This window comes from Schistocerca gregaria, chromosome 2 (genome assembly GCF_023897955.1).
Source record: "Schistocerca gregaria isolate iqSchGreg1 chromosome 2, iqSchGreg1.2, whole genome shotgun sequence".
In the NCBI taxonomy this organism is placed as follows: domain Eukaryota; kingdom Metazoa; phylum Arthropoda; class Insecta; order Orthoptera; family Acrididae; genus Schistocerca; species Schistocerca gregaria.
In genome coordinates, this window is record NC_064921.1 from 983,918,509 (window position 1) to 983,946,365 (window position 27,857).

Genomic DNA, 27,857 nt, shown 5'->3' on the forward strand with positions numbered 1-27,857 from the left:
CACGTTCCTGTCACGACGCACGAGTTTTTTTTTGTAATAGTGACGTACAAATTTCTTGAGTTCAACATTTTGTGTATTCGCTTAGTCTTCACATTGTTGGTTCTGGAACGTAAGAAACGTGAACCGTAAATGTCTAGAAAGACATGGTTCGATTTTTTTTACGGACTAACAGGATGCGCCTGTTCAAAATGGCTCTGAGCACTATGGGACTTAACTTCCGAGGTCATCAATCCCCTAGGACTTAGAACTACTTTAACATAACTAACCTAGCACACATCCATGCCCGAGGCAGGATTCGAACCTGCGACCGCAGCGGTCGTGCGGTTCCAGACGGTAGCGCCTAGAACCGCTCGGCCACTCCGGTCGGCTATGTGCCTGTGTTGTCGAGTTTATCCAGAAATCACTCGTCAGAAGGAATTAATTTCGTTTTCTGTTTCTATTCCCCTGCAACTTGCCGTCTCTCTCGTACCACATGACATGCGTAAGTTATTCTGTGTATTTGAAAATTTACGCTTTTTAAAATCCATTCAGCTGTGTGGTTTGATGCTTAATGCTAACCTACGTCAGTAGAATGAGCGGAGTGGGTGGCAAATCCATCGTTAAACAATTGAAGAGATAACAGTAGCCAAGGCTGAAAATCTTGTTGCTGTGTGTTAGTCTCAGTGGTTATGCAATAGACAGAGAAAAACACGTTTATGAATGAAACGGAGTTCAGATCTAATGCTCCTTCATTCACGAACTGTCCGGGCCACTATCGGAATATTTACAATATTTGCTGCAGATTTATAACGGAAGTGGTGGGAGAGATAAGGGTCCGTACGAGTACCGTTCGTCGAGGCTGCGAGACGGTCACATTGCCCCACACCTGCGAGACCAGTGGGTCCTCAGTTGTCTGCCACCGTTGAACGGCTTCAGCAAGTAAGTTATCACTTTCCGCCATCCGCACGTTAGTGTCGCTGGAAAGACCCTTAATAATGTCATTTTTTGTTATTTGCTGCACGTTCTCAACAAAACTGAACAGTAAAATCGGTTTTGCCTGAAATACCTGCATTGTTACTAATGTTCACTAACATAGGTGTTTGCTGTGTGTGGTTGGTAGCATGAAATAATGCAGTTTTCTTACCCATTCGTTCAGTTCCATCGTTAGTAAATTTAACTGCGTTAACTAAAAAGTTTTTTTTTTACAAAAAGAACAAGCTGCTTATGTCCTAAAAAAAAAAGAGCCTAGCTTGAAAGCAGCAAAACATTTATGTAAAACTGTGACTGTAGCAGAGATGTGCATGCTTACGAAACTTGGACAGTAGGAATGAACAGAAATAAAATGATTAAAATTCTTTAGAATGTGTTGCAGGTGAACATTGAGGGTTAGATGGAGTGTTTGATTGAAGAATTTTCTGCAACGACTCAACGAGAAAAAAGTCTTACTAAAGAATAAAATAAATCGGAAATATAGAAGGCTTGTGGTTATATTTTCGACATGAGTTGTTGATTTAACTTCTTGCTGATGGGCGAGTGCAAAGAAAGGATTACAAGAGATAGATTAGAAAGGAGTGCGTATGACAGACAGGTCGTCGATGAAGTATGGAGCAGCTGCTCTGCTGGAATGAAGATGACCGCAGTCGACAACTACAGTACGCTCGAAGAGCCGCCCTCATGAAAATTAACATGTCTTTAAATCGGAGTTGCACTACATTCGTTCGATCAGCCATCAAACGATAGCAGCGCAAGTATTACCGACGAGAAACGAAGACGCCATTGTAACGGATAAGTTACAGGTCACATGGCTTCTGTAGCTTTGCGCAGTTCACTGTTTGATAAACATGTCGTTTTCCCCAGAGCAATGAGCTCTCAACAATACGTTGCAGTCGTACCTATGCACGTGTTGGTGTAGTATTTCGTGGAATATACCCAACTGTGCAGTGTTGAACAATTTAACAATAAGAAGACGAATCGCGTTTCCGGGAATGCAGATCAGTCACCGGTAAGAGTAAACCGGGGACTAGCCATTATGAGGGACTCAGCTGATGGGATTGGCTCAGGGGAGGGATATAACGCTGTGTTAACCTTAAGAAAGTCCGCGGAGACTATCTGTACAATCTTAGATCCTATATGGTAGTGGTCAGAAATCGATGCAGAAGTCAAAATTGCATACGTATCATTTTCGTAACGTGCAGAAATTGAATGCGCTGGGTGAAGAAAAGTGTCTAGCGTACTTTATATGGTTCCGTCACTTGTTGACAGCCGACCCTGGTGGCCGAACGGTTCTAGACGCTTCAGTCCGGAACCGCGCTGCTGCTACGGTCGCACGTTCGAATCCTGGTTCAAAAAATGGTTCAAATGGCTCTGAGCACTATGCGACTTAACTTCTGAGGTCATCAGTCGCCTAGAACTTAGAACTAATTAAACCTAACCAACCTAATGACAAAACACACATCCATGCCCTATAGAATCCTGCTTCGGGCATGGATGTGTGAGGTTTGAGTAGTTCTAAGTCTAGGGGACTGATGACCTCAGATGTTAAGTCCCATAGTGCTTAGAACCATTTGATTTGACTTGTTAACATCAGTGGAATCGCAGAACTGGACCGTGTTTCTCTCACTGATGAGGCAAGGTCTTAATGCTTACTTGAGTCGTTAAAACACAAAAATTTTTTCGACCGAAAATCAACATATGTTTCAAGAAAACACCCTTCACTGTCAGAAAATTGGAGTATTGTGGGCCTTATAGGGTCTTCGAATAGAGAGCCACATTTTATTTGAAACTGTAGTGAACAGTCTTGTTGTGATTTAAATAATGAAACACTGTACCAGTTACGTATTTTTTCAAGCGTACCCTGACGCGCATCTAGAATTTATATTCATTATCAAGTGCAAATATTTACACTTTTTTGTATGATGTTTGCACATGTGTTTTTTCTGTCTCTTTTGCACAGTAGTCTCTTTCTGAGATTACGCAGAACTGTGTTCTACTAACACATCATTAAACGTTTATTTCCTTTCTTAACGAAGATGAACGTGGTTATTGTTGGTTGCACCAAGATGGTGCCACATGTCACACATCTGATGAAGCAGTTCATTTCTTAATCGACTTTTATGATGATCAAATCATTTCTGTAGTATTATGGTTCCATGTTCTCTCGATTTAACGTTTTCTAACGTCTTCCTGTGGGGCAGTCTGGAAGGAAGGGTGTATGAAACAGGTAGCCCATTCTCGCGGAACTAAAGGGTTAACATAACATTCTTCCAAGAGTGCTAGTTCTGCAAAGTCCGCAGGAGAGCTTCTGTGAAGTTTGGAGGGTAGGAGACGAGGTACTGGCGGAAGTAAAGCTGTGAGGAAGGGGCGTGAGCCGTGCTTGGGTAGCTCAGATGGTAGAGCACTTGCCCGCGAAAGGCAAAGGTCCCAAGTTCGAACTAGCTGTGGCTAAGCCATGTCTCAGCAATATCCTTTCTTCCAGGAGCTCTAGTTCTGCAAAGTTGGCAGGAGAGCTTCTGTGAAGTTTGGAAGGTAGGAGACGAGGTACTGGCGGAAGTAAAGTTGTGAAGAGGGGGCGTGAGTCGTGCTTGTGTAGCTCAGATGGTAGAGCACTTGCCTGCGAAAGGCAAAGGTCCCAAGTTCGAGTCTCGGTCCGGCACACAGTTGTAATGTGCGGTAAAGTTTCATAATAACGGAAATTAACATTTGTATCCTCAACGTAAAACCAGTTCATGCACGCATTACAGCACAGGACAACCTTTTTGAGCATACTAGTATTATATAAGCAATGCGTGTGAAGTTATAAAATAAAACACATACGAAAATAATATATATCTATATTTGATTACTTTTGAGGTGCGCGCTTTCTCGATCACACTGTACAGGAAACCGACCATACGGTTGACGCTCGAAATAGCATTTGTTACCGTGTAACGTCAGAACAAAGCCATGTTCATGGAACAACATGAAAAGAGAAGTAACGTATTGCAGTTTCGTATGTTTTATACTGAATGGCGATGGAATTTTACTCTCTCGTGCAAAAATACCGAGACCAGTTAATTTATTTCTTCAGTTCGCTCAGGACTGTAGTATTATGCATCTTGTGCGCTTGGAATATGAGGAAGTGTTTCAGATGCCAGGGAGGACTGACGACGGAAGGAAATTTTATGTCGCCTCTAATATGATTGTCTCTAAAAAGGCATTGTAATATTTTCTTCAAGTTGATAGGCTTTAGCCTGCCAGGGTGCCCGAGCGGTTCTAGGCGCTACAGTCTGAAACCGCGCGACCCCTACGGTCGCAGGTTCGAATCCTGAGTCGGGCATGGATGTGTGTGATGTCCTTAGGTTAGTTAGGTTTAAGTAGTTCTAAGTTCTAGGGGACTGATGACCTCAGAAGTTAAGTCCAATAGTGCTCAGAGCCATTTGAAAGGCTTTATTCGCAATTGCGAATTCATTTAACGTGTTTCGTAGCGGCTGTGGGCGCCGCAGTTTCCTTATCGTGACATTCGAATAAAAATTCTTTCTGTAAGACGTGTCAACGTGGTGATATCTTTAGGCTGGCGTAAGCTATAGTTCTATTTTTGTCCATGTTAGGTGTTCGCCACTGCTCTGTCCGTATAAATGAAGGGACTTTAGAGCTACTTCAGATGTGCGTGGGAGGGATTTCTGTGGGTATGACATATGATTTAGAGCTTGGAAATTACCCTTGGCAGCGATACTGCGCACACCGATCACCGTGCCAGGCTCGGGACGGTTGGGGACGTCAGGAACTAACCTTCCTTGAACAGCCAGACACGAGGGGAGCTGATGTTATTGCAAGTACAGTAGCTTGCTTAATTACCATCACTTATGGAACAAAAATACTGATATGCGAATGTAGCCAAAGGTAACATCCAGGATGTAAATAAGAACGTGCCCAGTAGAAGAGAGGAGAAAGGGGCAAGTCTTGTAGTTTCATGGAAGAGATTCGGATGGAAGAAACGAAGACAGTTTCTTACAAAATAAAACTCAAAAAATTGAAAAAAAACTGTGTTTTTTAATCACCAGTCATACTAATGCCACCACTTAAGAACAGATACCTACTACTTCCAATGTACTTAACTGTGACTTGTACAAATTATTTTGATTTTAGAGAGGTAATATTCAATTACAGGCGAATATTTTCCTACTTGCATCCGTCACAATCGATGTTATTTCGAAAGCCTGCAGCTGTGTCATTTTATTATTTAAATAATGAAACCATGCACCCGTTAATATATTTTTTCAAGATTAGTATGATTTGTTGGCAGCATTTATCAACTGCAGATATTTGTTAGGTATTTTATGCGATTATCTGCATGTGTATTGTTCTGCCTCTCTTTATTTAAATCCATACACATTATAAAAATGAATGTAGGTACGTGCTTATGTTCCATACTTCCTCCTTAACACCTCACCGATTACGGCTAACCTTGGTACACTTATCCCTCACTGTCAGGTAACAACTGCTGTGGGATACGAACCACCTACCTATCACAGGTCAGGAGATATGACGTCATAAATAATGATATGCGTGAAAAACTGTCTCATTGTGCATGGGGTTTAAATTTATTAGTAGTGCTAACTCTATTCGTAAGAAATTTCTCAGACAGTATCCACATAAACCGCTAAATGCATATATATATATATATATATATATATATATATATATATATATATATGGCACCACACATATTTAAGGAGATATGGCGTCATAAACGCTGAGACGTGTGAAGACCTGCCGCAGTGTGCGTTACGTTTAACCCATTTAGATCTGGAGGAAGAAACATTTTCCTTATGTTTTAATGCTCTTATGAGATAGACCATAGTAATTAATTGTAAAATACTCACGGTTGTAAAAATTAAACTGAACGTTCACTAATTACCATGCAAAATAAAAGTAATAATATTCAATTATAACTAATAACTAATCAAACACTTCCGTTGATTCTGGCGGCCACAAGCAGCTGCGTATTGCTACATTCACTTGTTGATATTTTGATAATTATGCTCAACAGAAGGCAGCACTTGTGCATGGTGAAAATATTAGAACATTTGCAAACGTGTACACGAGGTTTCCATTGAGGAAAAATAATTCTAAGACACAACAACATTAATGCACATAACTGTACCCAGAGGGTCTGAAAGGATTAAATTTATTACTTCTTTGCTACTAGCTCAATTCGCAACACATTTTGCAGATACTATCCACAAATGCTGCTGAATGTACCTACAAAATTGCATCATTGTGTGACACATAGATCAGGAGTTATAACGTTATAAACACTGAGATGCGTGAAAAACTGCCGCATCATCCATAACGTTTAAATTTATTATTTCTTTACCACAAATACTATTCGCAGTGTATTTCGGAGACAGTATTCGCATATGCCGCTGACGCTGAAAGTGCCTACAAAAATATATCATTGGATCATTGGACGGCACACAATTCAAGAGATGTGTCTCCATAAAAACTGAGAAGCGTGAAAGAATGCCGCATCATGCACGAAGTTTTTGTACATCTATTATTTACTACTAAGACACTTCTACAGTAGAGGCAACTTAAGGAAATCCCTGACAGCTGGCAGCGCTTTTCACAGCTTCCAACTGCATAGCACAAACGGCTGTAGGCGAAAACATAGCCGTCTATAAAGCTGTGGATAGGTTGACATAGAATGGTTTACAAGATCCTGCTGTAGACATGCGAAGGAGCTGCACCCTTTTCACTTCAAGAGAGTGCAGTTTCCAGTGAAACTTGCAGCCATTACAATTAGGAAGTAAAAGGGGAAATCTATTAAATAGTGTGGGGTGGATTTGACATCTCCATGTATTTCTCATGAACAGATTTATATCGCTTGCTGAAGGGTAGGTTCATCCAAGAATTTGTTCGTCATAGCTCCTGAACATCTAACTAGAAATATTGTTTACAAACAAGTTCGGAGTTGGAGAAACATTACAGAGAATCTGTATTTTGCAGATTGTGTTTCTGAATTTGGATTCTGTACTTATACATTTATAAGAGGGCGAGTCAAATGAAAACCTTAAATATTTTTTTTAAAATATTATTTATTGTGCAGAAGTGGTACAAAGCTGTATCACTTTTCAACATAATCTCCCCCACACTCAATGCGAGTCCTCCAGCGCTTACAAAAGTGCATAAGTTCCTTTGGAACAAAATTCTTCTGGTAGTCCACGCAACCATTCATGCACCGTGTGGGGTACCTCTTCATCAGAATGGAACTTCTTTGCTCCCACTGCGTCTCTGAGTGGTCCAAACATATGGAAATCACTTGGGGCAAGATCTGGTAAGTATGGTGGATGATGAAGACAATCCAAATGCAGGTCTGTGATTGTTGCAACTGTTGTACGGGCAGTGTGGGGCCTTGCATTGTCATATTGCAAAAGGACACCTGCTGACAGCAATCCACGTCACTTTGATTTGGACCCACTAGGCATGTCATGCTCCAAAATGAACCCTTTTTCGTCCCAAAAGAGAGTCAGCATAACCTTCCCTGCTGATGATTCTGTTCGAAACTTCTTTGGCAGGAATGGCGCCATTCCTTGCTCGAACTCTTCATTTGCGGTTGGTGGAAGTGAACCCAGGTTTCGTCCCCAGTAACGATTCTTTCAAGCAAGCCATCACCTTCTCATTCAAAGCGCCGAAGAAGTTCTTCACAAGCATCAACACGTCGTTCTCTCATTTCAGGAGCCAGCTGCCGTGGCACCCATCTTGCAGACATTTTGTGAAACTGGAGCACATCATGCACAATGTGGTGTGCTGACCCATGACTAATCTGTAAACATGCTGCAATGTCATTCAGTGTCACTCGGCGGTTTTCCTTCACTATGGCTTCAACTGTTGCAATGTTCTGTGGAGTCACAACTCGTTTGGCCGCCTCTAACGAGGATCATCTTCCACGGAAGTCACACCATTTGCGAACTTCCTACTCCATCCGTAGTTTTTTTGCTGCTATGACAAACATGCATCACCGTACTGAACCTTCATTCGTCGATGAATTTCAATAGGTTTCACACCTTCATTAAGCAAAAACCGAATAACAGAACGCTGGCGCAAGTCGCAAGTGGGGCGGCCATCTTTATACTAATACTGCGACGGTATGTGTGCATCTGCATCATGATGCCACCTACAGGCCATTCTGCACGCTGTTTGTAGCACGCTTACCAACTTACAGGATAACGGCGCGAAATTTCGATTTGTTATTACAAATTTAATGTTTTCATTTGACCCACCCTCGTACGTTATGCACCTTTCTTTGCACGATTGTTTCTTACTTCCAAAGATGCTTTCACGAATGGGTAGGTATGAGATGTTTTCGACATTAAAGTACAAACACAGATAATTTTTGGTAAACGTCTCTGACAGAAAACTGGCAAGTTAAAGACCTAGGCAATGCAGCGTTTGTGAGCTAGTCATGAAGGAAAATAGGCAAAATAAAGACCTTTGTCAGCTAGTCATGAATATTTTCTATAAATGTACACATTTTAGCAGCTTTGAAATCGGTGGGGAAAAAACATCCCGAATAGAAGATAACAAAGCCACTCGAAACTTTCAGAACCAGCAGCCATACAGTACTTTCTGTTGAACTTCGAAATGGTCCTGAGATTTCAGAACAAAAAGGTCTTGTTACTACTGCCACTAGTCAGTATCTATTACATGTTCAGGCTTGTTCAAAATAAAACTGAACTGATACCTGTGCGTGTTTGGTGGAGCAGGTTGTGAGTTCAGTTTGCAAAGAACAGTTTTTTCTGGCCGGCGTGGTGGGGGGAGGGGCGGTAGGTGTTGTTGTACGAAAATGAAATGAAATGATCGTATGGCATTTATTGGCCAGGATATCCCCTATGGTGTTCGGCCGCCGTATTGCAAGTCTTTTTAGTTTACGCCACTTCAGCGACTTGCGTGTCAATGATGATGAAAATATGATGAAGGATACACAACACCCAGTCCCCTGCCGGGAATCGAACCCGGGCCCCCTTGAGTGATAGTTATACAAGCGCTCTCCTATGCCCGGTGAGTACGTCGTTGTGTGTAAACGTTGTTACATAGTGTAGCACTAAAGAGTTTGATTACCTTTTTGCACAGCTTTGACTGAGTCCTTATTAAATTATAAGGATCCTTATTAAATTATAAGGATATAATACGATGTCATAAAAATGCAATTAATAGTAATAGAAAATTATATCTGAAGAAATGTGGACGTCGAGCCAAGAATCTGTTAACGCTAATTCGCTTCCAAATTTATAAACAACAGTTCCATTCTCTTTGGTGTTGTTTGGAAGCACTATTTTTCAGCGAGCTATAAAAGACTAATTTGTAAGTAAGACAAGAGAATATAATGTCAATAGTCACCAGATGATTGCTATAACGAACTACTTGCAGAGGAATGAGTAACTATTGGAGTGATTATAACCGTTGGTATTAATAATCTGAAATAGTATCCTATTAAACTGGGGTGTCAAAGCTCACGGGAAGGACTGTCACATTTGAAGATGTGCCGTGCATGAAGTCCAAATTTTGAGGCTGCATGAGGCGTACGGCGCGACTGTACACACACATCTGATAGGTCTGTCGCATACAAGTGAGTAGTGACACATGCAGCACGCCGCGAGTTAACTCTCTGTGAAAACAAACGAAAACGCATCGGTCATATGTAGGGCTGCCATCTGCCTCGATTTCCTAGAGATCGTCCCTAATTTTCTATAATTTTTCCGAGTCCCTGGATGAGTATAAACGGATACACTCAAGTCCCATTTTTTTTACTAAATACAGTTTTACTTTTTTGTATCACACTGTGGGATTTTTAATTTCATATTCTTAAGTTTATCATCTTCCTCTTGTTAGGAAAAACCAACAAAGGGCCATCCATAAATTGTCACACGAATTTCATAATTTTGGGAGTCCCCCCTTGTCGCTTGTAGTCACATTTGTGTGACCCCCTTTTCTGATGTTACGTAACATATTTTACAGTTCTAAGTTTGGAAATTATTAAATTGAAACATCGCTTCAAAACGTATTTATGTACAGCTGTATAAAATATTTTTTCTCATAAAATCAAGAATAAAACAAACGTTTTAGAAAATTTACGAAACAAAACATATAAAAAAATACAAAATTTAATCAATTTGTGTCCAAAGACTTTGAGCCCATCCATTCATGTTATTCGTGATTGGCATAGCTGTCACTTCGTTTTCCATTTGGGTAATGTTAGGAACATTCGGCGTGTACACATCATCTTAATCCAATTTCAGAGCATCGTCATCGTTTATCAAAGAACTTTTCTGGCACGTCTAGCTGCAATTCTTTGAGGATGAATCTTTGATGGGCGCCGGCCGCGGTGGTCTCGCGGTTCTAGGCGCGCAGTCCGGAACCGTGAGACTGCTACGGTCGCAGGTTCGAATCCTGCCTCGGGCATGGATGTGTGTGATGTCCTTAGGTTAGTTAGGTTTAAGTAGTTCTAAGTTCTAGGGGACTAATGACCACAGCAGTTGAGTCCCATAGTGCTCAGAGCCATTTGAACCATTTCTTTGATGGGCGAAAGCTCTTGTTGGCTCTTACGTAATTACACGTTTTAGTTAGCGGCTTTGTATGATGAAAAATATAAGTTACAGATGCCACACGATCGTTTAAATAAGTATGTCTCGACAAGGGGGCAATATCCATCTAAGGAATTTGCTTCAAATGTGATGACGCTCGAAGATCCAAAGATAGCGATAGTAACAGCGGAGCGAATTTACCTTCCGGTACATATCCGCATAAAGTCTGTTTAATCAAAACAGATGATGATTAAAAACCGCTCTCGTAATAATCGCTAGAGGCTAGATCGTCGCACACCCCAACACTCGACAACCTCGCATTTTATTGTTTCTAAAAAATATTTCCGTGCCAAGTGGCATTATTTTTCAATGTCATAGCCTGTACGATGTCCATTCTGGTATTTGTTGGCACAATGTATTCGGCAACCACAGGAAAATCGTCAGCTGCCAGTTGGCTCCAAATATTAGCCAGCACGATGCCTGCCCTTTCAGAGTTCCGTTTTTCTTGCTCTAAGTCAATAGTTCGATTACTGGAATCATGATGTCGACCGAAACTGTCATGTTTTAACACAAAGCAGTAAGTTCACGACTAAGAGGCGCCATTCGTCGCTCCACTCTGTTAAAGCATTTCTTCCTGGAGCATTTGTGGCAATGTAAGTTGCATCAAAGTCAAAATCTTTAAACTGTTGTACAGCTGACAATATAACTCGCTCTTATCATGGATTTTTAACGAGACTACCGTCGCAAGTGAAAATAAAAGCGGGTCTCACAAAACTTTCTCGTGTTCTCATTAATTTTTCGAAAGCTGGTAATTCAGAAAGTCTATGTACGTCTGCGGCATGAGTCTTCGCGTTAGAGGAAAACAGTTTTCACTACGAATGTAGGCTCAGAGTGTCACGACACGTTCACCTTCTTTCTTTATTACAATACCTGCATAAACAGAGGGAATAAGTTTATGTTTTTCTGCGAACACGAAATCATGAGCCCGTAATTTTACACGGGAGTCAAGGTGCATTAATATTGGCGCTTGAGCACTTGCTGTTGTAATACCTAATGGCACATGTGCTTTGTCATCCATAGATAAGAAGAATCCTAGACCAAAGCCCAAAAATTGAACTTAAAAATTCAAGGTTTCTTACAGTAACTCACCAGGATGTGCCATATTTATGCTTTACTTGAAGTGTAGAGTCTGTTTTGCACTATGTAAGAGGAACAGTTACCACGCGTTGTTTTCCCCCCTCATCGACTGGTAGTATAGCTTGTTTACATAATCCTGTTTCCAAGTCATCCAATGTTTTGCACCACCAAAAACTGCCGTCTCCTTTGTGACTTCAAGTAAACCGGATTTTCTACTCTAGGCGGACCAACAGTATTTCGAATTTTAAGAGCTACAATTTTTTTGTTTTTTAGAATAACATTTTTTCCCCTGTTCTTCGGATGCGCTGATCTTTTTCTTCGGTATGTTACTTTCCTGTTGAATGCCTTTCCCTTAATGCTGTTATTCTTTTCGTTGCTTTATCTTTCGCCATGCCAGCATTGAGTACTAACAGCAAGCTATTGAGCTCAGGTTCTAGTACTACAACTTTATTCCTAGAAATATTCTGACGAGGCGTTGATGTAGATATTGTTTGAGGTAACTTGCTTTCATTTGGTTGCATAATAATATTTTTAGTGCTTTTGGTATGTCCTGTTTGGTTCCATCCTGCAACTAAAAGTAAGCATGTAAAATGTTAAATACGGGCATTTCACACAATATTTATACACGTTTACTCTGAAGAATGCAGCTAAGCGACAGTGAGAACTGCAGTGAAATCGACCCTGTATCTTCCGAGATTACTTCCAACAGACAGACAGAAAGATGAGGTTGCCGATTTTGCTTTGTAACAAGTGGTGAACACCAACTGAACGTAACTGGCTGGACTGTTGTGTTTTTCAATTTGCCACAGAATACTAAATGTAATCCGCAAGCTGTAATCCACCTTAAACAAATTCACACAAATGGCAATTTCTCCTGTCATTTTCTCTAAAGACCAATGGCGATGGGATAAGGACGATGGTGGCAGGCTCCGAGTGAGGCTGGAAGCTACTAGTCTGGAGCTGCACAGTGGCGGCAGGTGTGTGATGGTCGCCTTCCTGAGAACCCGTGTGACCACTCGGGAATCCGGTCCTGCATCTGCGACTGGGCAGGCCTATTTAGGATGACCGCTGCCCACCCTGAATGGGGAAGGCGTCTAAAAATGTAGGATAAACATCGGACGTCACACTTGAAACGGGCTGGGAATCGGGACCCAGCAGGTCACTCCTTATACTGCGGACGTAAACAAAAGAAGAATGAAATGATTATGACAATAGGGACATGGAATGTCAGGACCCTCCTGGACGTGAACAATTACAGGCCACAGAGAAGAACCGCTCTTATCACCAAAGAACTAGCCCGGCTGGATATAGACATAGCTGCCTTGAGTGAGACAAGACTCTCAGGTGAGGGACACATTAGTGAGGTACGTTCAGGGTACACCATATCCTGGAAGGGAAAGGATGCAGAAGAACCACGCATCCATGGTGCAGGATTTGCCGTAAAAACGAAAATAGTGAAAGATATTCGACTTACACTTGTCTCAATTAATGAACGACGGATGACTCTTAGAGTACCCATTGGTTCAGACAGCTTCATCACCTTCGTCTCCGCATGTGCTCCTACTTTAGACAGTGATGAAGACACAAAGAATCATTTCCACCAACAACTGAACAGTACTCTCTCTAAGATATCCATTAATGATAAATTAATTTTACTTGGTGATTTCAATGCCAGAGTGGGAAGGGACAACCGTTTTTGGAGAGGCGTCATGGGTAAACAAGGAGTCAGAAACTGAAATGCAAATGGGTTGTTACTTCTTGGTCTATGTGCTGAGCACGAGCTTTTCACCTCCGATACCCAATTCCGCTTGCTTAACCGCTATAATACCACATGGATGCACCCACGCTCCAAACATTGGCATCTTATAGACTACGTTATCACTCGACAGCGTGACAAGAAAGACATTCTCATCACAAAAGCAGCAGTAAACATCGATGAGTGCTGGACCGACCATAGACTTTACCAAAGTATCGCAAGCCACGATCCCACTTTTCAAACCCACCACGCAGAAAATTCAACATAAGCAACCTGAACAACAAAAACGTTCGCTCACACTTCCAAGACATGCTGTCTGAACAACTTAACAAAGCTTCCTCAACCACAGATGATGTCGAACAAGAATGGACCACATTAAAGAACATCATCAAAGAAACTGCAGAGAATGTTGCTGGTTTTGGTGCACGGAAAAGAAGTGACTGGTTTGATGACAACCATGGAGAAATCCAAGCCATCATCAATGCAAAGCGGGATGCTTACCTATCCATTGCTCAAGATCCGTCCTGCGCAGAAAAGAAAGCACACTTTCAAGAACTCAAGCAGAAATGTCAAAGTTAAATACGAGCAATCAAGAACAAATGATGGCAACAGGAAGCCACACAACTCCAAAATCTTTCCGAAGCAAGGAACCTGCGTGGCTTCTACGCTGATATTAAAGAGCTGTATGGACCTGTCCGCTCCTCGTCAGGAACACTGAAAGCTGCTGACAACTCCACCATTCTTACTGAAAGTCAGGACATCTTAAATCGTTGGAAAGAGCACTTCAGCTGACTGTTAAACCGCCCTTCTACTGCCGCTGGAGATTTTCTCAAAAATGTCCCACAGCACCCTCCACAACCCTGCTTGGCTGATCCTCCAACTTTTCAAGAATTTTGCAAGGCACTCAAGAGTGTGAAATCTGGGAAGGCTCCTGAACCTGACAGCATCCCGATGGAGCTTATGGAGGGTGGCGGCTTGCCTCTAAAAACTAGATTCTTCTCACTCATTCTATTAATGTGGGAAACCCGCAAGGTACCAGCTGACTTGAAGAACCCCACAATGGTCACCATCTTCAAGAAGGGCGACAGAAGCGTCTGTGGTAACTACCGGGGAATATCTCTACTCTCTGTCACTGGCAAAACTTTCGCAAGAATCCTTTTAAATCGTCTCCACACAATTGCAGAGACTATACTACCTGAGTCTCAATGCTGGTTTCGACCTTCAAGAGGGACAGTTGACATGATTTTCTGTGCACGACAACTACAGGAGAAGTGGAGAGAATAGCAAAAGCCTTTACTACTTGTTTCCTGCGATCTAGAAAAGGCCTTTGATACAGTTCCCAGAGAAGCCATGTGGATGGTCTTAAAACGCTTCGGCTGCCCTGAACATTTTGTTGATTTGATTGAAGCTCTCCACGATGATATGACTGGACAGGTCCTCTGCCAGAATGAAACAACTGGTGAATTCCCAATAACAAGTGGGCTTAAACAAGGACGCGTTCTTGCACCAACATTATTTGTTGTGTATCTGACAGCTATGCTTTACGAGACATCCGTAAACAATGCAGGAATAGTGTGATTCTTGAGTTTCTCCCGGCGTATTTGATAATCAAAATATCCACGGGTGTACTGCCGGTCTATAGTGTCCAACGGGCACAATATTTCGGCGATCAAACATGTCGCCATCATCAGGTGAACTGGTGGACTGAGCTCCTGTGAACGCGCCGGCACGGAGATCCGTACGCTATGGCTGCTCAGGGGGAACTGGGTTCGGTCGCGGCCGCGGCCGATTTAAATACCCTCCGCCCGCGGCGCGCTCCCTTCGCCGTCCGCGCCCCGCGTCACGGTAGCGCGGTGGAACAGATTGCGACGGCGTCTGAGATGACGTGGGTGTGATGGCTCTGTCCGCCGTGGTCGTCACAACTATGCGTTTGCTCGATTTACTCTTGATTAGCCCAATCGCTGGTTCCCAAGCCTTGCTAAGATTATAGCCACAGTCACGGTTTATGAGGTCGTCATTGGTACGAATTTCGATGGCCTCTCTAACAACGCTGTCCCAGTATCTCGACGTCTGTACCAAAATCCTCGTGCGGTCATACTCCATAGCGTGATTTTCCGACAAACAATGTTCAGCGACCGCCGACTTGCTCGGATACATCAGTCGAGTGTGCCTCTGGTGTTCACGGCATCAATCGTCGACGGTACGCATCGTCTGACCAATATACGACTTGCCACATTGACACGGAATCTGGTACACGCCGGCCTTCCTCAAACCGAGGTCATCTTTGGCGCTCCCCACCAGTGCACGAGTTTTATTCGGAGGACAAAACACAGTTCCGACCCGGTGTTTCTTCAGAATGCGGGCGATTTTCCCCGAGAGCGCGCCTGTGTATGGAATAAATGCAGTGCCTACCTCCTCCGTCGTGACTTCATCAATCTCAACAGGTTGTGATGCAGTGGTTGGGCGGAGAGCACGTTGGATCTGCCACTCTGAGTACCCATTTTTTCGAAACACAGTTCTCAGATGTTCCAATTCCTGGGGTAGACTCTCTGTGTCAGAGATAGTGCGCGCCCTATGTACTAGAGTTTTAAGTACCCCATTCCTCTGTGAAGGGTGGTGGCAGCTGTCTGCGTGCAAATACAGATCAGTGTGTGTTGTCTTTCGATACACCCCATGACCTAGGGTGCCGTCAGCCCTTCTCCTGACCAAGACGTCAAGGAAAGGTAATTTACCCTCCGTTTCAGTCTCCATAGTGAATTTGATGTTGGGGTGTATGGAGTTTAGATGTGTAAGGAAGTCAAGGAGTTTATCCATACCATGTGGCCAGATGACGAACGTGTCGTCCACGTAACGGAAAAAGCAAGTAGGTTTCCATTCGGATGACGACAGGGCTTCCTCCTCGAAGTTCTCCATGTACAAATTCGCTACCACCGGTGAGAGTGGGCTACCCATGGCGACTCCTTCCGTTTGTTCGTAGTATTCTCCATTAAAAAGAAAATACGTGGAAGTCAAGACATGCCTAAAAAGTTCAGTGGTATTCTCGTCAAACCTCTGACCAATCAACTCTAGCGACTCTCGCAGGGGTACCCTCGTAAACAAGGAAACGACGTCAAAACTCACCATGATATCTGACTCATCCAACCTGAAGCTATCAAGGCGTTTAACAAAATCCACGGAATTACGGATGTGATGAGGGCATTTACCCACATAAGGACTTAATATTCCCGTCAGGTATTTGGCCAACAAATATGTAGGTGCCCTGATGTTGCTGACAATGGGGCGTAATGGTACCCCCTCTTTGTGAACCTTCGAGAGTCCATATAGTCTAGGCGGTACCGGACCTTGGGGTAACAATTTCTTAGCGTCACCCTCCGGTAAATCTGCGTCCTTGAGAAGAACCCTCGTCTTGTTCTCCACCTTCTTTGTAGGGTCAACGCTGATCTTCCGGTAGGAATCGTCATTTAGCAGGCTCTGCATCTTATCAGTGTAGTCCTTATGGGAGACAACAACTGTAGCATTGCCTTTGTCAGCCGGTAAGACAATTTCAGAGCGTTCCCTCAGATCACGAATGGCCGCCCTCTCTTTACTGCTGATATTTGACTTCATCGGCTTGGATTTCGTCAACGCACGACAAGTTTCACGACGTATTTCCTCGGCTGATTCTGGCGGAAGTCGAGCTGCAACCTGTTCAACAGCACTAACAATTTCTGCGACCGGAGTGAACTTGGGGGTGGGAGCGAAGTTGAGACCTTTCTGCAAAACCGAGACCGCATCATCACTCAACACCATGCCACTCAAATTGATGACAGTCTTGCACGGAACCTGCACAGATGGTTTGTCAAGAAGACGTGAGAACTTAGCTGTTTGACGTCCCGTAGCCTTCTTGTGGGCGGAATCAGCTGACACCCAGGTGACGCCATCAATCCAATCCCAGGAAAAAGAAGTGAACTTAGTAGCCAGTTGCAAATGTAATTTGAGTAATTCCTGTGAGATAAACTCAAGGCTCCGGCGAGTGAATTGCACTCTCTCACGTACCAATGCGAGGCTGGCTCGTTTCTTGATTCTCTTAGCTGCTGCAGAATCGATGTGATGCATAACCTTAGCAAAATTTGGAACAACATTCTCGGAACGACATCTCTTTAGAAAGGCAAGAGTACTTAGCAAACGACATCTACGGTGGCGCAACTTTTCAAATTTCTTCATGCTGCGATACATCTCCTCCCCGTAAAGGTGTATGTTGTGATTCTTGAGTTTCTCCCGGCGTATTTGATAATCAAATAGAACTAAAGTATAGGTTCGATGGATTCAACCAGTCCAGACTCCATTCAAAAAGGTTCACCAGTACCACTCGTGTGACAGAGCTGCAGTATGCTGATGACAATGCTTCTCCAGCTCATTCACCTGAAGAGTTGCAGCTGTCAGTTGATTCCTTCAGCAGGGCGTACGAACGATTTGGTCTCTCCATCAATATTCCAAAGACGAAGGTGATGGCGCAGCCAACTCCTGGCTCCTCCGTTCTTGATTTGAGCATATCTACACTCCTGGAAATGGAAAAAAGAACACATTGACACCGGTGTGTCGGACCCACCATACTTGCTCCGGACACTGCGAGAGGGCTGTACAAGCAATGATCACACGCACGGCACAGCGGACACACCAGGAACCGCGGTGTTGGCCGTCGAATGGCGCTAGCTGCGCAGCATTTGTGCACCGCCGCCGTCAGTGTCAGCCAGTTTGCCGTGGCATCCGGAGCTCCATCGCAGTCTTTAACACTGGTAGCATGCCGCGACAGCGTGGACGTGAACCGTATGTACAGTTGACGGACTTTGAGCGAGGGCGTATAGTGGGCATGCGGGAGGCCGGGTGGACGTACCGCCGAATTGCTCAACACGTGGGGTGTGAGGTCTCCACAGACATCGATGTTGTCGCCAGTGGTCGGCGGAAGGTGCACGTGCCCGTCGACCTGGGACCGGCCCGCAGCACAACACGGATGCACGCCAAGACCATAGGATCCTACGCAGTGCCGTAGGGGACCGCACCGCCACTTCCCAGCAAATTAGGGACACTGTTGCTCCTGGGGTATCGGCGAGGACCATTCGCAACCGTCTCCATGAAGCTGGGCTACGGTCCCGCACACCGTTAGGCCGTCTTCCGCTCACGCCCCAACATCGTGCAGCCCGCCTCCAGTGGTGTCGCGACAGGCGTGAATGGAGGGACGAATGGAGACGTGTCGTCTTCAGCGATGAGAGTCGCTTCTGCCTTGGTGCCAATGATGGTCGTATGCGTGTTTGGCGCCGTGCAGGTGAGCGCCACAATCAGGACTGCATACGACCGATGCACACAGGGCCAACACCCGGCATCATGGTGTGGGGAGCGATCTCCTACACACTTCGACGTTCCAGCTCAGAGTTTTGAAGAGCATTTGAGGTAACTGAGCGCCATCGACTTCGATCTTCTGCTATTGTGAACCAGTTACTCGGATCGATGTTCAAGTTTTTCAGATTATTCTTGTACTGATCCTTATAACGTTTGTGAGGGGCATCTCGTGGCCTTTTACATGTGCTCACTTCGCTGTACAGCATTTGGCGTGGAAGTCCGATCTGAGTTGATGTCCAATGATAAGAGCTTCCATGCTATACATTTTTGCTTTCTCAAGAACAGCCGTGTTGGATATGAAGTCATCCCATATCAGGTTCATGATATATCTTCTGTTGGTTGAAGCGTTCTCTTTTCTTTAGATCACAGCAATATAACGTCCAGGTTTCGCAACCATATAGCAGGGTGGAAATGACTACAGCTTTGTACACCATAAATTTGGTGTGCAGTGTTAGGTCTTTATTCAGGAAGACACGCTTTGTAAGACGTCCAAATGCCAAATCTTTTCCAGATGAGCAGTTAGATGACAGTATGCTTCCTAGGTAGAGGAAATGGTCCACTTGTTCCAAAGGTGCATCATAAATACACTCTTGGACATTGAAATAAGAACACCGTGAATTCATTGTCCCAGGAAGGGGAAACTTTATTAACACATTCCTGGGGTCAGATACATCACATGATCACACTGACAGAACCACAGGCACATAGACACAGCTAACAGAGCATGCACAATGTCGGCACTAGTACAGTGTATATCCACCTTTCGCAGCAATGCAGGCTGGTGATCGTCGAGGGGACACTGAATAGTGCACGGTACATCCAAACCGTCATCGAACCCATTGTTCTACCATTCCTAGACGGGCAAGGGAACTTGCTGTTCCAACAGGACAATGCACGTCCGCATGTCTCCCGTGCCACCCAACGTGCTCTAGAAGGTGTAAGTCAACTACCCTGGCCAGCAAGATCTCCGGATGTGTCCCCCATTGAGCATGTTTGGGACTGGATGAAGCGTCGTCTCACGCGGTCTGCACGTCCAGCACGAACGCTGGTCCAACTGAGGCGCCAGGTGGAAATGGCATGGCAAGCCGTTCCACAGGACTACATCCAGCATCTCTACGATCGTCTCCATGGGAGAATAGCAGCCTGCATTGCTGCGAAAGGTGGATATACACTGTACTAGTGCCGACATTGTGCATGCTCTGTTCGCTGTGTCTATGTGCCTGTGGTTCTGTCAGTGTGATCATGTGATGTATCTGACCCCAGGAATGTGTTAATAAAGTTTCCCCTTCCTGGGACAATGAATTCACGGTGTTCTTATTTCAATGTCCAAGAGTGTATTTATGATGCACCTTTGGAACAAGTGGACCATTTCCTCTACCTAGGAAGCATACTGTCATCTAACTGCTCATCTGGAAAAGATTTGGCATTTGGACGTCTTACAAAGCGTGTCTTCCTGAATAAAGACCTAACACTGCTCACCAAATTTATGGTGTACGAAGCTGTAGTCATTTCCACCCTGCTATATGGTTGCGAAACCTGGACGTTATATTGCTGTGATCTAAAGAAAAGAGAACGCTTCAACCAACAGAAGATATATCATGAACCTGATATGGGATGAATTCATATCCAACACGGCTTTTCTTGAGAAAGCAAAAATGTATAGCATGGAAGCTCTTATCATTGGACATCAACTCAGATCGGACTTCCACGCCAAATGCTGTACAGCGAAGTGAGCACATGTAAAAGGCCACGAGATGCCCCTCACAAACGTTATAAGGATCAGTACAAGAATAATCTGAAAAACTTGAACATCGATCCGAGTAACTGGTTCACAATAGCAGAAGATCGAAGTCGATGGCGCTCAGTTACCTCAAATGCTCTTCAAAACTCTGAGCTGGAACGTCGAAGAATGGAGAATGACAACGCCGGAGACGTAAACTCCTCCAGGCTCAGCCACGTCCTCCACCTTCCATCAGCTGTAATGTCTGTGGCCACCTGTTCCACGCTAGGATTGGACTGCTAAGCCATGAACGACACTTCCACCCCTGAACCGTGACAAAGGAAATCTCAGGACAGAAATGAAAACTCGAATACGAGTATCAGCCGACGACTAAATGTGTTCTTAGAGGTGGAGCACGAAATGTTAGAACAATATAAAACTCAAACTTACTTTTACTTCCACGGGCTCCAGTTGTTTTAGTAGTTTTGATGACGAAGAAATTTTCGAAAAAATTCTATTAAATGTCGCTTTCTTTTTCGACACTTCTATCTGCATTTTTGTTTGTTTTCATGTCCACTTCATCTTTAACACTTCCATTACATTTGGAACGTCGTCATAAGGTGTTAACTTCGTCTTGTATATTTTGTTTACTTTTATCTGTTTAAGATGCACTGTATACTTCATATAGTTTGCGGTAAGAAATAGACAAATCACTCTTTTACCTCATTTGAAATTTATTAGATAGTTTGAAAATCACGAAACAGTAGAACCAAAAAAAAAAGCCCCTCCATCACTAAGTGAAAGTCAAGTTTCGACTGAGTGATATAAACAGTTCAACGTAGACGAAATCAGAGCGGTGGCGGTTTTGTAATATTTCAGAGTTTTTCATTAGAGTTGAAGTTTAGAGTTGTAATACAAAACAAAACAAACTTTATACATGTAACAACACGAAGCTTATCGCTCTGTCCCCACCTCCACCCCCGTTGACTCACGTTGTCACTTTTTGTTAACACCCTCCCCCTCCTTAACGTGTGAGGTAACTTATAGGTGGTCCCCAAGCGTAAAACACACGAGACAAATAATAAAGTGTTTAAAAGTCAGTTCTTTCGCCGCATCGTTTTCATAATAACGTTGAGTTGGCTGTAATGTGAACTGCTCGAAGTTCTGTCAGCGTCTCGTACACGAAAAGTAACGTATAATGGCTGCTACATTTAGGATGTCCATTTGATTTTTATTATAAAGCCGGGCATTTCAGAAGGTCAGAGAAAATCCGAGGACAATTAAGTGAAAAGAAGCGGGACAATTGTTTTGACAAAATGTAACGAACACACAAGTTTACTTTCGCATCATGCACGCAGTTGATCCCAAATTACTTTTGGCCAGTACTCTGCTCCACTGTCACCGTATTTTTCTCTTTTATGTACTTTATCAAGCAGTGCTTTTTCGATTGAGCATACATGTGCTGTTTTTTCGTCTTAACGTGATTCGCAATGTCAGACTTCCCACAATGTCCAATAGCAGAGTTTAATAGGCACAACGTACATTCACAATTTCTTTACTGCCACTGGTAACAGTAGACTCACTTTTTAACATTGCTGTTAAAATCAGGGAAATTTTTTGGTACCTGCCTTCCAAAAAATTAATTCCAAATAAAATCATTAATACTCTATACGCGCGCGCGCTCACACACACACACATATATATGCTAATGTTTATTTGTTTCCATTCTTAAATCTTCGAAATTAGTTCACCAATTGCTTTCATTTGACAGAATGTTGCCATCGAATTCGCGCATGTGTTTATACGCATCAATGACAATACGACTGCGAAAAGTTATAATAGGGTATTTGACTGTGTTCAGGAAATAATCTTATATTGTTAATTACGTCATTTTATGCTCATAATAAGCTGTTTTTTCTCATGAATGTAAATACTAACAATAAGAAATTTCTTTCTTTCTTCGTGTAAAAAAAAGAAATAAAATAAAAATGCAAAAGTATAAATAAAATGAAATTTAATATTAAATATGTATATTCACAATACTGTTCTTAAATATTAAATTCTAATCTCCAGGGTTGTAGCCTCTCCCCGATGTTATTCAATCTGTATATTGAGCAAGCAGTAAAGGAAACAAAAGAAAAATTTGGAGTAGGTATTAAAATTCATGGAGACGAAGTAAAAACTTTGAGGTTCGCCGATGACATTGTAATTCTGTCAGAGACGGCAAAGGACTTGGAAGAGCAGTTGAACGGAATGGACAGTGTCTTGAAAGGAGGATATAAGATGAACATTAACAAAAGCAAAACGAGGATAATGGAATGTAGTCAAATTAAATCGGGTGACGCTGAGGGAATTAGATTAGGAAATGAGACACTTAAAGTAGTAAAGGAGTTTTGCTATTTAGGAAGTAAAATAACTGACGATGGTCGAAGTAGAGAGGATATAAAATGTAGACTGGCAATGGCAAGGAAAGCGTTTCTGAAGAAGAGAAATTTGTTAACATCGAATATTGATTTATGTATCAGGAAGTCGTTTCTGAAAGTATTTGTTTGGAGTGTAGCCATGTATGGAAGTGAAACATGGACGATAACTAGTTTGGACAAGAAGAGAATAGAAGCTTTCGAAATGTGGTGCTACAGAAGAATACTGAAGATAAGGTGGATAGATCACGTAACTAATGAGGAGGTATTGAATAGGATTGGGGAGAAGAGACGTTTGTGGCACAACTTGACTAGAAGAAGGGATCGGTTGGTAGGACATGTTTTGAGGCATCAAGGGATCACAAATTTAGCATTGGAGGGCAGCGTGGAGGGTAAAAATCGTAGAGGGAGACCGAGAGATGAGTACACTAAGCAGATTCAGAAGGATGTAGGTTGCAGTAGGTACTGGGAGATGAAGCAGCTTGCACAGGATAGAGTAGCATGGAGAGCTGCATCAAACCAGTCTCAGGACTGAAGACAACAACAACAATCTCCTTTTATGCCCACTTTTTGAAAATCTTGTATTTAGTTTTTCTACGTCTACAGGAATCTGGATATGAATATGCATAAGTGCAAGACCAAGGAGACGGTTTTCATTCATCGATGTTCTTAAATAAGCAGATTCTTCCTTCTACTCCGACAGTTTCCTTGGCTATTTGCAAACAGCAGTTTGTTTCTTCAAGATTTGACTTCCGAAATTTAGCAAACAGTTTAGAGCAAAGCCACAACTCTAAGTTCTAACACTGTTATGAAATTCATGCTTTTTTTCAGATTGCGATAGAAGCATACGCTAAGTACCTCGGAATAAATTATATTGATGACGAAAACGCATCTTCCTCAGTCTTTGGCAGAGTTGGCCTCTGCACTTTGGAGAAAGAGAAATGAATCCGAGTTTTCTAGATTTCAGTACCTGTTTGGATCTGCTGACCGTACGAGAGAATCGATTGTGAATGAATCCACAGAGGTTATTTTCGTGTACATTATTACATTTGGCTAATTATTGTTTGTTCACATTCCGCATCAAAAGTGAGAAGAAAGCCAAAATGGGGGAGAAGCGTTCATCCAAATCGAAAACGTGCAATTGCAGAGTAAAAGGGACTGTCGTAAGGTTCTCGCTATTTGCAACTAATGAGAATATTTTCAAGTATTCCTTCGGTGTTCATCGCTTAATTATCAACACCATCTCTTTGCAAATCGCCACTAGAAACAAAATCTTTGTTTACATCTTCGACTTGAAGTAAAACAATGTAGATAGGCCGACGTAATCAACCCCTAAAGCAGTCGGAAAAAAAAGATCGGTCACGCACCAGGGGTGGAGGGGGGGGGGGGGGCACTGGTTGAAATTACATAGTGAACATGAATCGGTATTACCAACAATGCAAAACATTAATCGTAAATAAATACCTCTATTGTCAAGTGGCGCTTCCTAGCGTGTATACTTGTAAGCGCTAAGTACATTGAAAAACAGACTTCCGGTAGAGTAAAATACTTCAGCCGAGCGGAATCACAAAAAAACCGAGAGATTTGTGAGTACCCAAAAAAACTTTAGGAGTTGCTGCACATTTTGAAAAAAAAAAGGGGCACAAATGGGCACCCTACGCTACGTCAGGAATCAAGGACAACGAGTACGTCTATCAGTTAAGTTTTAAATGTTTTAAACTTCACGTCCAGTCGTATAATCACCTTTTTCACTGCGAGTTGTGCAGGAGGAGAGTCACTGAGGTTCTGGAAGGTACTGACAGGGATGGCAATTCGTGTTGCGGCCAACTGTGCTAGATTTATCGGTTGAGGATCCATGGCACCAACAGCCCATTCGGGATGATCCTATAGTTTTTCCATTTGGTTTAAATCCAGGGAGTTTGGTGGCCAAGGGAGTAGCCTACTCTAAGTCATCCTGGTGTTGTTTGAGCCACACTCGTACATCGCGAGCTTGTGACATTTTGCGTCGTCCTGCTGGCAAATGCCATTGTGCTGGTTGTAAGTGTGGTGTGCATACTGTAAGACCTTCGGTACACACAACATCAGATTATTTAACTTGTCACTCTAGTGAAGTAGGCGTCAGCAATATGTCTCGTGGTCTTATCGTGGCGTGTTTATCTTCTGCCGTTAGGTCAGACGATAGAGATGCCACTTGCACGCTTAGAGTAGCAGATTGACGGTGACCAACTTTAAACAGAACTTGATTAATTTTCACACATATTTATTAAAATAATAACACTCATAAACCTTACTTAACTTGATTCTGATGCTATTTACAATTGACAATCTGAAGTTCCTTTGGTCTTGGTACGTTAATCTTATTCTCACATATCTCTGATACATTTATCTTCATGGCTTTGTACAGGAATATGATAACCTTATTAGGCGCAGACTGAAACTTGACTATAGACTAATGCAGACTGACTAATCGGTGGTCTGTACACTCGTTATAATACCTCGAGAGTTCAGGTATCACTGCGCGAGTGTGATCCGCGAGGAGAAAAGGTTCTGCGTTAGCAGCAATCTCATTGGCTGCATTACATATTAATACTCGGATCGGCGGAAGCAGAGTTTGGTCCGTCTCTAAGACAGCGCCATCTCGTAGTGCTGAGACGGACGAGTGCTGCGCCTGCACAGTTGTCCTTAGCGGGGCGTGCTCTATTGGGAAAGTTGTGTACACGCTGACTACGTAGAACTATGTACACAACAGTATGGTGGTGGTGGTTAGTGTTTAACGTCCCGTCGACAACGAGGTCATTACAGACGGAGAGCAAGCACGGGTTAGGGAAGGATTGGGAAGGAAATCGGCCGTGTCCTTTCAAAGGAACCATCCCGGCATTTGCCTGAAACGATTTAGGGAAATCACGGAAAACCTAAACCAGGATGGCCGGAGACGGGATTGAACCGTAAGTCCACCCGAATGCGAGTCCAGTGTGCTAACCACTGCGCCAACTCGCCCGGTCAACAGTAAGGGTGGACATGGTTCCCAAGAATACCACATACCCCAGACCACAACGTTCCCTCCTCTGGCCTGGACCTTTCCGGCGATCCAACGGCCATCTGTCGGACGGAACGTAAAATCTGATGCAACTGAAAAGGCCACCTGTCGGCATTCGGTGGGCCTCCAGTTGTGGTATTAGCGAGCAACTTTCAGCCTTTGCCGCCCATGAACATCAGTCAGCATGGGTGCATCAGCCAGACACCTGCCAGTGAGGCTCATACTATCAAGAGTTGCTGAATGATCTTTGACGAGACACTGCTGATAACCCCTCGGATCATTCATCTGGGCGTTGAGTTACATGTCTGTTCGCCCGTACACATCTCCACAGCCGTCGTTCATCCAGGTCGGCTAAGGCCCCAGGTTCACCACTGTGGCTTCGGCGCTGGTTTTGGATAGCACCATTTTACCTTGCACGGTACACTTTGACCACGGCGGTATGCGAGTAATTTACAGACTTCGCCGTTTCGGAAATGCTTCCACCCGTGGCCCGGAAAGCCAATGATCACGCCCTTTTCGACCTCAGATAAGTCGCTCCATTACGACAACGACTGCACTGTTTTCTGTGTAGTCCTGGACCCGCTTTTTATACCCTTCACTGCAACTGCTTCCAGTTGATGTCTGTGAGTGGTTATTTCACATTGATGTTTTCAGAAAGGACTAAATAACATTTAAATTTGTATCCATTCTTAACATTTTTCTCTTTCTAAAGACTAGCTTTTATTGCAGTTTCCTTCTAACATTAGCCAATACGGCCTTCATATGTTGGTGCTGTGAACGGCTGAAAGCCACGTGAAATGAACGCTGTTGTATTTTCGGAAACCATGCAACAGTAGTGTATGATATAATGATGAAGGCATCCTCCTGGATAAAATGTTGGGAAGGGAAAATAATTCCCCATTCGGGTGTCCGGTGAGAATGGTCGGAAAGAATTTGTCATAATAAAAGGAAAGAAATAACAAATAAACTTAATTAACAGTGGGGAACAATAACAATACTTCCAGAATGAGATTTTCACTCTGCAGCGGAGTGTGCGCTGATATGAAACTTCCTGGCAGATTAAAACTGTGTGCCCGACCGAGACTCGAACTCGGCACCTTTACCTTTCGCGGGCAAGTGCTCTACCAACTTTTTTTTTAATCTCATTTTGACCGTTTTCGTTCGTTGTATTTGCTCGGTGCGGACGTCGCGAGACATCCGTTTATGTTCGTTGTTGCTCGATTAACTCAGTTCTTTTTATTACAGAGGGCAGCTAACCCTCTGACCGAACACGCTGAGCTACCGTGCCGGCGTGATAAATCATACACAGTAGTTGTTCCTGAGTCATATTGTGTCTCAAATTTTTTATGGTTCAAATGGATCTGAGTACTATAGGACTTAACATCTATGGTCATCAGTCCCCTAGAACTTAGAACTACTTAAACCTAACTAACCTAAGGACATCACATAACACCCAGCCATCACGAGGCAGAGAAAATCCCTGACCCCGCCGGGAATCGAACCCGGGCGTGGGAAGCGAGAACGCTACCACACGACCACGAGATGCGGGCCTCCAACTGAGCTACCGAAGCACGACTCAGGCCCAGTACTCACAGCTTTACTTCTGCTAGTATCTCGTCTCCTACCTTCCAAACTTTACAGAAGCTCTTCTGCGAAGAGGAAGGTAGGAGGCGAGATACTGGCAGAAGTAAAGCTGTGAGTACCGGGCGTGAGACGTGCTTCGGTAGCACAGCCGGCACGGTAGCTCAGCGTGTTCGGTCAGAGGGCTAGCTGCCCCCTGTAATAAAAAAAGAAAAAAAAAACTGAGTTGATGCATCAACAATGAACTTCAATGGGCGTCAGGGGACGTCCGCCACGAACAATTGCAACG

The 27,857-nt window shown here is 43.5% G+C and overlaps 1 protein-coding gene across 1 annotated transcript in view; it reads left to right on the plus strand.

Annotated features, from left to right (window-relative positions):
- Window positions 1–811: 811 nt before the first annotated feature.
- LOC126335461 (sodium-independent sulfate anion transporter) overlaps window positions 812–27,857 on the plus strand; it is a 113,660-nt gene continuing 86,614 nt past the window's right edge. The window contains exon 1 of the mRNA XM_049998763.1: window positions 812–918. Coding sequence (XP_049854720.1) covers window position 918 — 1 coding nt within the window. The 5' untranslated portion in view covers window positions 812–917. The remainder of the gene's footprint in view (window positions 919–27,857) is intronic.